Below are 15,108 nucleotides of genomic sequence, written 5' to 3' on the forward strand. Positions count from 1 at the left end.
TCTACTCACCAAACCAAGCCCATGCATAAACAGCTATATAAACTTGCAAGAGAATTACAATAGTTACAGTGTTTTCTAAGGCCTAGGCAATAAATGTCCACTCCCCAAAGTTGATATATTGTGGAATGTCTGACTAGTCTCCTACACTCCCCTGCAGAGTTCTGTCTCAGTCACACATTTCTCAGAGGTGGCTCTTTATAAGAGGCAGAGAGACATGAAAACAACTGTGGAACAATACCAAACCTCTATAATGAATATATATTGTTAATCTGTAGTCTAGGATCCTATAAATGTAAGGAGGGCAGGGTCTTATAACCCCTCACCGTCTTTTAATACAACATAAGCATAATCAATTATTATAATACATCAAACATTTGGTACAGCCCATATCATGACCACTAGGTGAACCCGACAATGAACCCAGCTCATTTTAGTCTTGGTATGGTTCAAGTGTGATAAACATACTGCAGAACAAAAAACACCTAGACATTATGTCCACAATTGTAATGGGGTGCATACTGGCGGCAGAGAAGTCAGGCGCAGGAAAGCAAAAACTGATTTACACCGGTGTTGTTTAATCAACATAAAACCACCGTCAACAGAACAATACATGAAATGTGTCAAACAAACCCCGGTAATCACCAGCATACCGTGCACAAGCATGACAAGAAGCAATTCCGGACAAGGACATGGGGTGGGGTGGGGGGTGGGGGGTAGAGGGTTAAAAACACAACATGTAATAGATGGAATTGGAACCAGGTGTGATGGAAGACAAGACAAAATCAATGGAAAATGAAAAGTGGATCGGCGATGGCTAGAAGGCTGGTGACGTCGACCGCCGAACGTCGCCCGAACGAGTAGAGAGAGGGACCAACTTCGGCAGAAGTCGTGACAACAATGTTGGTAGAAGTATTTTATCTTAATTCTCTTAATCTCACTGTCCTCATAGGGCAATCTGGAAGCCTTGCTAAGTGAGGAAAATTAGAGATCTGATAAAGATGGTCCAAACAAAGGTGTGCTTTTATTAGATTGTCTGGCAAGACAGGACGGACAAAGTTCCCTTGTCTAATTTCACATGTGGGATTAAGACAGGCTCATGATGCGTTTACGGCAGGGGTAGCAACAGGCGGCCGTCAAATCCGGCCTGTGAGTGTGTTTTTTTCACCCCCTTTGCTATGAAGCCCCTAAATAAGATCTGGTGCAACCAATGACCTTCAGAATTAAATAAAGTCCACCTGTGTGCAATCTAAGTGTCACATGATCTCAGTATATATACACCTGTTCTGAAAGGCCCCAGAGTCTGCAACACCACTAAGCAAGGGGCTCCACCAAGCAAGCGGCACCATGAAGACCAAGGAGCTCTCCAAACAGGTCAGGGACAAAGTTGTGGAAAAGTACCAAGAGAGGGCCGCCCACCAAATCTCATGGACCAGGCAAGGAGGGCATTAATCAGAAAGGCAACAAAGAGACCAAAAATAACCCTGAAGGAGCTGCAAAGCTCAAACAGTGGAGATTGGAGTATTTGTCCATAGGACCACTTTAAGCTGTCCACTCCACAGAGCTGGGCTTTACAGAAGTGGCCAGAAAAAGCTAATTCCTTAAAGTAAAAAATTAGCAAACACATTTGGTGTTCGCCAAAAGGCATGTGGGAGACTCCCCAAACATATGGAAGAAGATACTCTGGTCAGTTGAGACAAATTGAGCATTTTGGCCATCAAGGAAAATGCTATGTCTGGCGCAAACCCAACACCTCTCATCACCACGAGAACACTATCCCCACGGTGAAGCATGGGGGTGGCAGCATCATGCTGTGGGGATGTTTTTCCATCAGCAGGGACTGGGAAACTGATCAGAATTGAAGGAATGATGGATGGCGCTAAATACAGGGGAATTCTTGAGGGAAACCTGTTTCAGTCTTCCAGAGACTTGAGACTGGGACAGATGTTCACCTTCCAGCAGGACAATGACCCTGTTAGGTGGAGCGGCACAGGGAACCCAAGAGCAGAATCAGACGAGGAAACTGGGAAGAATTAACCAAGGTATTTATTGCAAAACAGGGAGAGATGGAGTGCAGGCCAGGGGAAGCTCGGGTGGGATGTAGGAAACCAGATGTGGAGGCTGAGGTTGGAAGAATTGGGACAGGGTAAGCAGGTTCGGAGTTGAATCCAAGGGAGTAGTAGTGTGCCGAAGCCAGAACAGTATAGCAGGGTGGTGAGACGTGAAACAGGAGACAGGGACCAGATTCAGAGTGGCGAAACTGTAGTGGAGAGGAAAAACAGCATCAGACAGGGAAAAAGGCACAGCAGGGTAACAGGATCTTGAATAAAAACAAATAGCTAGAAGCATAAACTGACTGAGCAGAGATTACGATCTGGCAGAGTGGAAGTGGCAGGACTGAGTATTTGTAGAGGTCTTGATTTTGGAACTGGTTACAGCTGGTGGGGATCTGCTCTGACTCCAGCACATCTGTCTCCACCCACACAATCACACACACAGAGAGAGAGAGTGAGAGTACGGGGTGAGTGGCTGCAGGTCAAGGAGACACTGGATGAACAAGAGAGGGCGTGGCAGGAGCAGATGTGACAGACGCTAAGAATACTACTAAAACAACACTTGAGTGGTTTAAGGGGAAATATTTAAATGTCTTGGAATGGCCTAGTCAAAGCCCAGACCTCAATCCAATTGAGAATCTGTGGTGTGACTTAAAGTTTTTTGTACACCAGCAGGAACCCAGGAACCCACCCCCCCAAAAAATCTATTTTAATTCCAGGTTATAAGGCAACAAAATAGGAAAAATGCGAAGGGGGTGAATACTTTCACAAGGCACTGTAGTAGGAAGTCCACTATGTGCAGCGTACCCTGCACTAACATAAATAACATGAGCATATCTACTTCTGCTAAGCTTCCCAGTAAAGCAATGAAAACAATCAAGCATCCCAGTAAGTATCTTAAGATGCAAGGTTCATGAAATCAATCATTTGCTAGTAACAGATGATATTCATATGACAATCTCTGAAACTCATTTAGATAATACCTTTGATGAAAGCGTGGTAGCAATACATGATTATAACATCTACAGAAAATACAGAAATGCCAAACGAGGAGGTGTGGCTGTTTATATTCAGAACCACATTCATGTTAAACTTAGAGAGGATCTGTAATATGGCTACAGGTTCCTCTGCCTCACCTAAAGCCCATTCTGGTCAGAATCTGCTATAGACCACCAAGTGCTAACAGTCAGTATCTGGGTAACATGTGTGAAATGCTTGATAATGTATGTGATCTCAACAGAGATATATTTTCTGGGTGATTTAAATATTGACTGGCTTTCATCAGGCTGTCACTCAAGAGAAATCTTCAAACCAAACTGTAACTAGTGCCTGCAACCTGGTTAAGGTTATCAGTCAACCTGCCAGGGTAGTTACAAACAGCATGTATTGATCACATCTTTACTAATGCTGCAGAAATGTACTTTAAAGCAGTATCCAAATCCATCGGATGTAGTGATCACAATATAGTAGCCATATCTAGGAAAACCAAAGTTCCAAAGGCTGGGCCTAATATAGTGTATAAGAGGTCATACACTTAGTTTTGTAGCGATTCCTATGTTGTTGATGTAAATCATATTTGTTGGTCTGTGGTGTGTAAAGAGGAGAAACCAAATGCTGCTCTTGACTCATTTATGAAATTGCTTATTCCAGTTACTAATTTGCATGCATCCATTAACAAAAATTGTTTAGTTGAAACGGATGAGGCGAAAGGAATGGCAAATAAGTCTGGCTGCTCAACCGATTTGCTAATGTACTGCAAATTGAGATATCATGTTTATTCCAAGAACACAGGATGAGATGTTACTATCCTTTGTGCAAGCACTTCCAAGAGTTAATGAACAGTGAGCGTGGTGAAATTTGGGGAGCGCATCGTCAGTAGTGTACCTTTGGTTCCTAGGGTGTTTCGGCCTTTCACACTATACACCCTCCCCAAAGGCGGCCAGCAACAGGGTGATCAATCCTACGCTTGCGTCCCATTCCCAATTAGTCATAGGAGTTGCCTTGTTGTTGATAGCCAACATCCCATGGGACTATGCATTGCAGGGGCGTCCTCCTCCCTGAGTCAAGCATTGTTGACCGCATACCTCCTGGCCCTCTCACTTCGGGGCCCAGCTGGGGTCTTTCCTCTTCATCCAGAGCCACTGACTGCTGCCTTCTGCCGCCTCTGATACAGCTTTGATTGCCGAACGCTGGCTCTGGCCCTTAATTCCCAGGTCTCTAAGCAGTCTGGTTGTAGATGTAGCCACAAAACCCCTGCAGCCCACCTCCACTGGTCGGACTTCTGTGTTCCAGCCATGATGCCGTTCTTCGGCAGCTAGATCAGCATAGCGCAGATGTTTTCGCTCATAAGCCTCATCTACTGAGTTTTCCCAGGGTACTGTGAGCTCAATGATGAAGACCTTATTGAGTGAACGGGACCAGAGCACCATGTCAGGTCTTAGGGTGGTGGTTGCGATCTCCGGACGAAACACAAGTTGCCGGCCAATGTCAGCTAGCATTTTCCAGTCGCGTGACTAAACTGAATAAAAAGAAGAAACTACACTATGAAACAAAGATACATAACATAAAGATTGATAGTACAAAGCTTTGGAGCACCTTAAATTACATTTTGGGCAAAAAGGCAAACTCAGCTCCATCATTTTTTGAATCAGATGGCTCACTCATCACAAAACCCACTAATATAACCAATTACTTCAATGATTTTTTCATTGGCGAGATGAACTACATAGAGCCATGGCTACATGAAACTCCATTCCACATCAGGTAAGTGATGCAATCAGTAGAATAAAAAAAACATAAAAAAATACACCTTATGGATCAGCAGGGACCGTGAAGAGACAGACACAGGCACTGACATACATACACATGATAAGACACACACTCTACACACGCGCACACATGGATGTTGTGTTGTAAATATGATAGTGGAATTGTGGCCTGAGGGAACACACTAAATGTTTTGGGGAAAGTATTATGAAATGTAATATCATGTCATATTTTAAACTGTATATAACTGTCTTAATGTTGCTAGACCCCAGGAAGAGTAGCTGCTGCCATGGCAGCAACTAATTTGTATCCTTAATAAATACAAACACAATATGTGATCATGTCTCAATGTAATCAAGGTATGAAATGATTGTTATACTCCTTATACAATCTATTTTTGTGTTTACTTGTGGTCAATTTGCAGTGTACAAATTATTATAATTATGTTCTGGCCCCCCCGACAATCCCCTTGGACAAAAATCATCTCACGGCTGAATCTAGTTGCCTACCCCTGGTACGGTGTACAAAAGGTCTTTCTCTCTCCCAGCCAACACAGCATGGCACTGAATCAAAGTCAGACAACAGGCCAAAGAAATAGCTGCATCACTTTATCCCAGATTAAGTAAAAGTGATTTGTGGGATGTCCTCCCTGAAAGAGAGCGAGAGAGCAATAGAGAGAGAGAGCGAGAGACGGGGATAGTCTGACACAATGGAATGGATTAGTTACATGGACACCCTACCTAGGAGTTAATCTCAGCCATATGGTAATAGTCTCGCTGGCTGCAATGAGACAAATAAGCAAACATTCAATGTTATCACGCTGAGGAAGCGTTCTTCGTGTCCAACAAGCTTTTTATGCACTTCACCCTGTTCTGAACACCTCCAAAACAATGGTCATGTGGTTCGGTAAGAAGAATGCCCCTCTCTCCACATGTGTGATTGAGGGTTTAGAGTTTGAGGTAGTCACCTCATACAAGTACTTGAGAGTATGGCTAGACGGTACACTGTCCTCATCTCTACCTTCTTGCACTTTGTGCGGTTGTCTGTGCCCAATAAGGTTTGTACTATGTTTTGTGCTGTTACCATGTCGTGCTGCTGCCATGTTGTGTTGATACTGTGTTGTTGTCATGTTGTGTTGCTTCCATGCTGTGTTGTCATGTGTTGCCACAATGCGGCATCTTAGGTTTCTCTTTCTGTAGTGTTGTGGTGTCTCTCTTGTCGGTATGTTTTGTGCTACTTTTTTATTTATTTTATTGCAACCCTGTCTCCACAGGAGGCCTTTTGTCTTTTGGTAGGCCGTCATTGTAAATAACAATTTGTTCTTAACTGACTTGCCTAGTTTAATATACATAAGAGGAAGAAAAAAAGAGACACTGTCAAAGCGTTAGACAACATTAGACACTCATAAACTTGATAATTAAAGGCTGCAATCAATTTGTATTGGATGCATTCAAGAAACTCTCCCATTCCTTCAAAACCTCTCATTTCAGTAGTGTGTGAACCAGTTGCTGCTTATCAGTTATTTTATTGTCACCAGCCTCCACGTGGAAAACATGTGGCACTGTGTTCAGAAAGGCCACTCTGCATGCACTGTGCTGTCACACTGGGATGCCCCACCACACCAGCCAGGTGACTTGTGTTGAATAAAAAACACCATCCGCTACCTGCAGTATAGTAGACATGTAGGAACTTAATTTAATCACTCTTTTGTTGCTGATAATTTTCTTGCACAGCAGGAACTGCAAACTTGTAGTGCATTTGAGTTTTAGAAAGGCTTCTAAAGTTTGTTATTTCTATTTTGACATTCCAGACTTGATTTGCCCTCGTGAAAAATGAACCCCTAGAAAAAAAGGCCTTGATAGCAGTGGCCCACTAGCTGTCTAGAGCATATCAGACTGTTAGCTGAAGAGGTCCATCAGCCAATTTCTTGGGCTACTATACCAATTTTGCCAATTGGCCTGCACCATTTTACTACACGGAGCCCTGCTGATCCATCACGACTGGTTTGCCAACGTAAACACACAGGGGGGCTACAACAGACATCTTCCGTCGCGACGTCCCTCTAATGACCTTCTGCTAGCCTGCTAGCCCCAGCCCGCTATCTGTCTGAATCGCCGTGCCTCCAAATCGCCTAGCTACTCACTGGACCAATATGATCACTCGGCTACCCATGCCTCTCCCTAATGTCAATATGCCTTGTCCATTGCTGATTTGGTTAGTGTTTATTGTCTTATTTTACTGCAGAGCCCTAATCAATATGCCTTAGCTAACCCTTTTGTTCCACCTCCCACACATGCGGTGACCTCACCTGGTGTAAATAGTGGCTCCAGAGACAATACCTCTCTCATCTTCACTCAATGCTTAGGTTTACCTCCACTGTATTCACATCCTACCATACCTTTGTCTGTACATAATGCTTTAATATATTCTACCACGCCCAGAAACCTGCTCATTTTACTCTCTGCTCCAAACGTACTATACGATCAGTTCTTATAGCCTTTAGCCGTACCCTTATCCTACTCCTCTTCTGTTCTTCTGGTGATGGAGAGGTTAATCCAGGCCATGCAGTGCCTAGCTCCACTCCCATTCCCCAGGCGCTCTCATTTGTTGACTTCTGTAACAGTAAAAGCTTTAGTTTCATGCATGTTAACATTAGAAGCCTCCTCCCTAAGTTTGTTTTATTCCCTGCATTAGCACACTCTGCCAACCCGAATGTCCTAGCCGTGTCTGAATCGTGGCTTAGGAAGGCCACCAAAAACCCTGAAATTTCCATCCCTAACTATAACATTTTCCGACAAGATAGAATTGCCAAAGGGGGCGGAATTGCAATCAACTGCAGAGATAGCCTGCATAATTCTTTCTTACTATCCAGGTCTGTGCCCAAACAATTTGAGCTTCTACTTTTAAAAATCTACCTATCTAGAAACAAGTCTCTCACTGTTGCCGCTTGCTATAGACCACCTTCTGCCCCCAGCTGTGCCCTGGACACCATATGTGAATTGATTGCCCCCCATCTATCTTCAGAGCTCGTGCTGTTAGGTGACCTAAACTGGGACATGCTTAACTCCCCGGCCATCCTACAATCTAAGCTTGACGCCCTCAATCTCACACAAATTATCAATGAACCACCAGGTACAACCCCAAATCCGTAAACACGGGCACCCTCATAGATATCATCCTAACCAACCTGCTTTCCAAAAACACCTCTGCGGTCTTCAACCAGGATCTCAGCGATCACTGCCTCATTGCCTGCATCTGTAATGGGTCAGCGGTCAAAAGACCACCTGTCACGGGATTCTTCCTGGGAAGGAGAGGAGGACCAAAATGCGGCGTGGTTTGTGTTCATCTTGATATTTAATGACGAAAACACTGAACACTGAAACACACTATACAAAACAGTAAACAAATAACGACCGTGAAGCTAAATGAGAACTGTGATGACACAAGCAATCAACATAGACAATCACCCACAAACAAACGGTGAAACCCAGGCTACCTAAGTATGATTCTCATTAAGAGACAACTAATGACACCTGCCTCTGATTGAGAACCATACTAGGCCGAAACATACAAATCCCCAAATCATAGAAAAACAAACAGACTGCCCACCCCAACTCACTCAAATTCTTGGAAGGAAATTGACCTCATTCCGTCAGTAGAGGATGCCTGGTTATTCTTTAAAAAGTGCCTTCCTCACCATCTTAAATAAGCATGCCCCATTCAAAAAAAATTAACCAGGAACAGATATAGCCCTTGGTTCACTCCAGACCTGACTGCCCTTGACCAGCACAAAAACATCCTGTGGCGTACTGCATTAGCATCGAATAGTCCCCGCGATATGCAACTTTTCAGGGAAGTTAGGAACCAATATACACAGGCAATTAGGAAAGCAAACGCTAGCTTTTTTCAAACCGAAATTTGCATCCTGTAGCACAAACTCAAAAAAGTTCTGGGACACTGTAAAGTCCATGGAGAATAAGAGCACCTTCTCCCAGATGCCCACTGCACTGAGGCTAAGAAACACTGTCACCACCGAAAAATCCACGATAATTGAGAATTTCAATAAGTATTTTTCTACGGCTGGCCATGCTTTCCACCTGGCTACCCCTACCCTGATCAACAGCCCTGCACCCCCCACAGCAACTTGCCCAAGCCCCCTCCATTTCTCCTTCACCCAAATCCAGATAGCTGATATTCTGAAAGAGCTGCAAAATCTGGACCCCTACAAATCAGCCGGGCTAGACAATCTGGACCCTCTCTAAAATGATCTGCCGAAACTGTTGCAACCCCTATTACTAGCCTGTTCAACCTCTCTTTCGTATCGTCTGAGATCCCCAAAGATTGGAAAGCTGCCACGGTCATCCCCCTCTACAAAGGGAGAGACACTCTAGACCCAAACGGCTACAGACCTATATCTATCCTACCCTGCCTTTCTAAGGTCTTCGAAAGCCAAGTTAACAAACAGATCACCGACCATTTCGAATCCCACCGTACCTTTTCCGCTATGCAATCTGGTTTCCGAGCTGGTCATGGGTGCACCTCAGCCACGCTCAAGGTCCTAAATGATATCATAACTGCCATCGATAAGAGACAATACTGTGGAGTGGTATTCATTGACCTGGCCAAGGCTTTCGACTCTTTCAATCATCACATTCTTATCGGCAGACTCAACAGTCTTGGTTTCTCAAATGTCTGCCTCGCCTGGTTCACCAACTAATTTTTAGACAGAGTTCAGTGTTTCAAATCGAAGGGCCTGTTGTCCGGACCTCTGGCAGTCCCTATGAGGGTACCACAGGGTTCAATTCTCAGGCCGACACTTTTCTCTGTATACATCAATGATGTTCCTCTTTCTGCTGGTGATTCTCTGATCCACTTCTACGCAGATGACACCATTCTGTATACTTCAGGCCCTTCTTTGGACACTGTGTTAACTAACCTCCAGACGAGCTTCAATGCCATACAACTCTCCTTCCGTGACCTCCTACTGCTCTTAAATGCAAGTAAAACTAAATGCATGGTCTTCAACTGATCACTGCCTACACTCATGCAGCCAAACATACCCTCATAAAACTGACTATCCTTCCGATCCTTGACTTTGGCGATGTCTTATACAACATAGCCTCCAACACTCAGAAAATTGGATGCAGTCTATCACAGTGCCATCTGTTCTGTCACCAAAGCCCCATATACTACCCACAGCTTCATATTTGCTGCCAAACCCACTGGCTCCAGGTCATCTATAAGTCTTAGCTCGGTAAAGCCCCGCCTTATCTCAGCTCACTGGTCACCATAGCAGCACCCACCCGTAGCACGCGCTCCAGCAGGTATATTTCACTGGTCACCCCCAAAGCCAATTCCTCCTTTGGCTGCCTTTCCTTCCAGTTCTCTGCTGCCAATGACTGGAACGAATTGCAAAAATCACTGAAGCTGGAGACTCATATCTCCCTCTCTAACTTTAAGCACCAGCTGTCAGAGCAGCTCACAGATCGCTGCACCTGTACATAGTCCAGCTGTAAATAGCCCATCCAACTACCTCATCCCCATACGTTTTTTTCTTTCTCCTTTGCACCCCAGTATCTCCACTTGCACATTCATCTTCTACACATCTATCACTCCAGTGTTTAATTGCTAAATTGTAATTGTTTCGCCACCATGGCCTATTTATTGCCTTACCTCCCTTATCGTACCTCATTTGCACACACTGTATGTATACATTTTTTATTGTGTTATTGACTGTATGTTTGTTTATTCCATGTGTAACTCTGTGTTTGTGTCGTACTGCTTTGCTTTATCTTGGCCAGGTCGCAGTTCTAAATGAGAACTTGTTCTCAACTAGCCTACCTGGTTAAATAAAGGTGAATTAAAAATTAATTAATTAATATCTACAGTGCCTTGCGAAAGTATTCCGCCCCCTTGAACTTTGCGACCTTTTGCCACATTTCAGGCTTCAAACATAAAGATATAAAACTGTATTTTTTTGTGAAGAATCAACAACAAGTGGGACACAATCATGAAGTGGAACAACATTTATTGGATGTTTCAAACTTTTTTAACAAATCAAAAACTGAAAAATTGGGAGTGCAAAATTATTGTCACAAAAGGTTAAAAAGCTTCACAGGTGACTGTAACCAACCTGATGAATTGTACAGTTGGGGTTGTACTTCATAAAGTCACAAAACACCTCATAACGTTACAAAAAAATTCCCAATATGCTTTGTCTTGCCCCTACACATACTGTATATATCTAGTTTGGAATACTATATTACATACTCAGCAGGTAAAAAGTATGACTTTTTCATGACTCTGGCACTGGTTCAGCCATTATTTGGAGCAACAAATTATGCTTTTTGCGGTTAGCCGTGCCAAGTTACATAACGGGGCCCCTGAGTTGCGTTTGTACGATCCTAGAATAAAAAAGTTTGCTGGCGTGTTATGATCAATGGAATTCAACAATTTATTAATTCTGTTTGATCACTCACTGTATTCTCTTTTCCAAGTTCCAAATGATTAGTTGAGATTTCAGGGGAAAGCACACAACAAACAGTCAGGCCCTTCCCCGTAATCAGATCAGCATTGATTGAGTGGCGTGAATCCAAGAGGATCTGGACTTTGGTTTGAACTACAAGGTATTTCTCTTTGATATTGGTTGCCTAGCAAACCAGAAGTCAATGGGTTTTTTTTCTCCACAGGCTATCCTATAGGATAGCAACCATTAGAGATGTCTTGGACATACAGCAATAAACAATGTACTGTACATGATTGTCTAACATGGTTTTCCAGTGAAAAGTGAAACATTTCAAGAAAAGTGGAGAAATGACATGACTAACCAGAAAGAACATTGTGTAGCTGTTCCAGGGGGAAAAAACGTGCTGAAACATGCCTTTTAAAAGTCTGGATCTGGACATTAACGTGGGCCTCGTACTGCTGAAGTATAACATTTCACGGTTAGTGATTGATATGTAAAGCATTCAAGACGTGCTCTTGGCTTTACCCACAACAGCTCTTTCATTAGGCAGCAAAAACACATGTTTGGGACAAGGGTCAAATGGGAGTCTTGTTTGGAGTTATGTAATGTTTGCCCACTTTGAGGGGAGGCTCCTGCTTGGGGGCTGTCTCACATCTGCAGTTGCTCTTACACAACCCTGGTTGTGGCGGGACCCTACACTATAAAAAACCCTGTCTGGAGAGGAAAAGTACCTCAGCCCTTTTTTTGGACAAGGTATGTGCTACATGGATAGTAGGTTTTTACATCTATTCCGCTTGTGTTTTTTTTTTTCTTAAACAAAAAAAACTTTTTAAAATAACTTTTCACATTTTGGATTAGTTTGCACGCTTTTTAGAGTGAAGCTGTAATGGAGTTGGATATGGCTCTTCTATTGACCTGATGGGATGTACGGGTGATAATGTTGTGATATTTTTTTATGACTCTGGGCACTGTCTTCCACAGATCCATCAACAAGGCAACATGCTGAGGATCTGTGTGGCCCTCTGTGCCCTGGCAACATGCTGGGCACAGGACTGTCAAGTTTCAAACATTCAGGTCATGCAGAACTTCGATAGGAGCAGGGTAAGAACACAATTCTAATTTCGGAAATGTAACTTCTCATAAAGTATCTCTGCTCTTGTCCAATTTGATCTATCAGCTTTGGGATGTTAAAGAACGGAACTGGAATGTCATTGTATGGCATGCAGGGATTGATAGAGCTCTCATTTTATCTTTCAGTATACGGGTAGGTGGTATGCTGTGGCCAAGAAAGATCCTGTTGGTCTGTTCCTCTTGGACAATGTCGTCGCTCAGTTCTCAGTAGATGAAAGTGGCAAAATGACTGCAACTGCCCACGGCAGAGTTATCATCCTGAAGTGAGTTCTGTTCACTTACAAATGATAAAAATTGTTCCTGAACATCATTATGCTTTCACTTCCACTGAACTTCCCCATTTATCCTCCCCTTTTCCTCCCTTTAGCAACTGGGAAATGTGTGCCAACATGTTCGGCACCTTCGAGGACACTCCAGACCCTGCCAAGTTCAAGATGAGATATTGGGGCGCTGCTTCATACCTCCAGTCTGGAAGTAAGAAAGACTATAGGCTCAAACTCAAGACGAACGTCTCCTATTGTTGTGCAGAATATTCCATTGAGTTACTCCATCCCACGTTGATGATAACTTAACTCTTCCTTATTAGTATATAATAGAATGCCATTGATGAAGCCTGCTGTTAAACCAACCATTGCTATGATTCTGTCTCCTCTCTCCTCCACATAGACGATGACCACTGGGTCATTGACACCGACTACGACAACTACGCCATCCACTACTCCTGCAGAGAGGTTGACCTGGACGGCACCTGCCTGGACGGATACTCCTTCATCTTCTCCCGTCACCCCACTGGCCTTAGGCCCGAGGACCAGAAGATTGTCACAAACAAGAAAAAGGAGATCTGCTTCCTCGGCAAATACAGACGCGTTGGACACACTGGTAAGAGTTGTAATAACTACATTTAAAAATGAAAAGTAATACTTTCCAAACAAACGATTGTGTAGCAAGCAATTGTGCAACTTTGGGTCTCTTATTGAATCCAAATATCAGTTATAAGTTCATTATATGCCGTATGTGTATATATGTTTAATTCCTCCGTTGCAGGTTTCTGTGAAAGCAGTTGATCTTTAACTACCCAGAGGGATATCGTGGGAGTAGAATTCCACACGACTGTAAATATAAACCATGTTCCACAACAGCAACAAAAACAAACCATCCATCACAAACCAGCCCCTTCTAGCAGTTGCGGAACTTTGCAATTACCAAAGATGACACCAATCAACCAAAGCAAATTATGTGTATCTGAATGTACAAGGGAATGGGATACTTTACTGATTGTCATTGCATGATGTAGTCTTGAACCTTTTTTTGAAATAAAACACCCCACATATGTACTAGTTCAGTGTTTATTTTGTATTATTAGTATCAATGGTTTCAGTCATATTTTGTGCTCTGATGTCATCAGGTTTGCTTGCTATCCATACAACTGCATTGTCCCACATGGTTTCCATTCGACTGTGACAAACAGACAACGAATACTCAAAGATTGTGTTGATAAAGGACAATGGCTATAATCTTTATTGCAAATGTTTGTACAGTGCATAACAAATAAAGAGCAAAAGACATATTTTGTATACAGGCCAAAACAAAAAAATAGAATCAAAGCTACCCAATTGTCTGAACAAAAAGTAAATGATATATGTTTCTCTGTTGCAAATTGTCACAAATTGGCATCAAACACAGAATGATTCATAACACAGTGCTTGGAACCAACCATATGGATATTCTGCAGCAGTAACCTTACAGCTAAGACCATGTTGTCACATTCCTTGAATAGAGACACCTCAACCTCTTTTCCACTACCCAGAGAAGCCTCGCTAATCCTTGGCCTTAAATCGTTTCAGTCTGGGCTATAGGATTTGCTCATGAAATCTCATTCAAGCTTTAGTTTTGCAAAGTAAGAACTGAGGCGGAAGTGGGCCTTGTTCACACATTTATAGTACCTTCAGAAAGTAAGCACACCCCTTGACTTTTTCCAAATGTAGTTTTGTTACAGCCTGAATTTTAAATTATTTTGTGTCACTGGCCTACACACAATACCCCATAATGTGAAAGTGGAATTATGTTTTTGACATTGTTACAAATTTATAAAAAATGTAAGGCTGAAATTTCTTGAGTCAATAAGCTTTCAACCCTGTTGTTATGGCAAGCCTAAATAAGTTCAGGAGTAAAAATGTGCTTAACAAGTCACGTAATAAGTTGCACGGACTCTCTATACCACATATGTCAGAGTCAAGGCCCGCAGGCCACATCCGGCCCGCGAGAAGGTTTTTTACGGCCCCTGGGATGATCTTGATTTATTATTAGAACCGGCCCGCAGACCGCAGCAAGCCGGCAGCCCGCAGATCTTTTACACGCACCAATACTACATTTCCCACAATGCAACGGTGACGCACCGAGCAGTAGGCTGCTTCATTTCAATATTTATTGGCACAGCAGTCGTCAGCATCACAGTAAAATTAACTTTCAGATACCCATCAAAAATGGCAAAACGGAAGGTGGACACTGAGAACCGGGGTTTCAAACAAGGTGGGAGTCGGAGTATATGTTCACGGAGGTAGCTGGAAAACCTGTGTGTCTTCTGTGTGGAGAAAGTGTGGCGGTACTGAAAGAGTATAATCTGAGACGACATTATGAAACGAAACACGCGGACAAAAACAAGAATATGGACATGGAACAAAGGCTACAAAAGGC

General features: G+C 43.1%; 1 protein-coding gene across 1 annotated transcript; it reads left to right on the plus strand.

The window, feature by feature from the left end:
* The first annotated feature begins 11,945 nt into the window (after nucleotides 1-11,945).
* rbp4 (retinol binding protein 4, plasma) lies at nucleotides 11,946-13,751 on the plus strand. Its single transcript, XM_064950835.1, has 6 exons — nucleotides 11,946-12,036; nucleotides 12,265-12,384; nucleotides 12,541-12,677; nucleotides 12,782-12,888; nucleotides 13,081-13,293; nucleotides 13,459-13,751. Exons 2-6 carry the CDS (start codon nucleotides 12,283-12,285, stop codon nucleotides 13,476-13,478), a joined length of 579 nt encoding a protein of 192 aa, XP_064806907.1. The 5' UTR covers nucleotides 11,946-12,036; nucleotides 12,265-12,282; the 3' UTR covers nucleotides 13,479-13,751.
* The last annotated feature ends 1,357 nt before the right edge of the window (nucleotides 13,752-15,108 follow it).

The sequence above is a fragment of the Oncorhynchus masou genome, chromosome 31 (assembly GCF_036934945.1).
Source record: "Oncorhynchus masou masou isolate Uvic2021 chromosome 31, UVic_Omas_1.1, whole genome shotgun sequence".
Classification (NCBI taxonomy): Eukaryota; Metazoa; Chordata; class Actinopteri; order Salmoniformes; family Salmonidae; genus Oncorhynchus; species Oncorhynchus masou.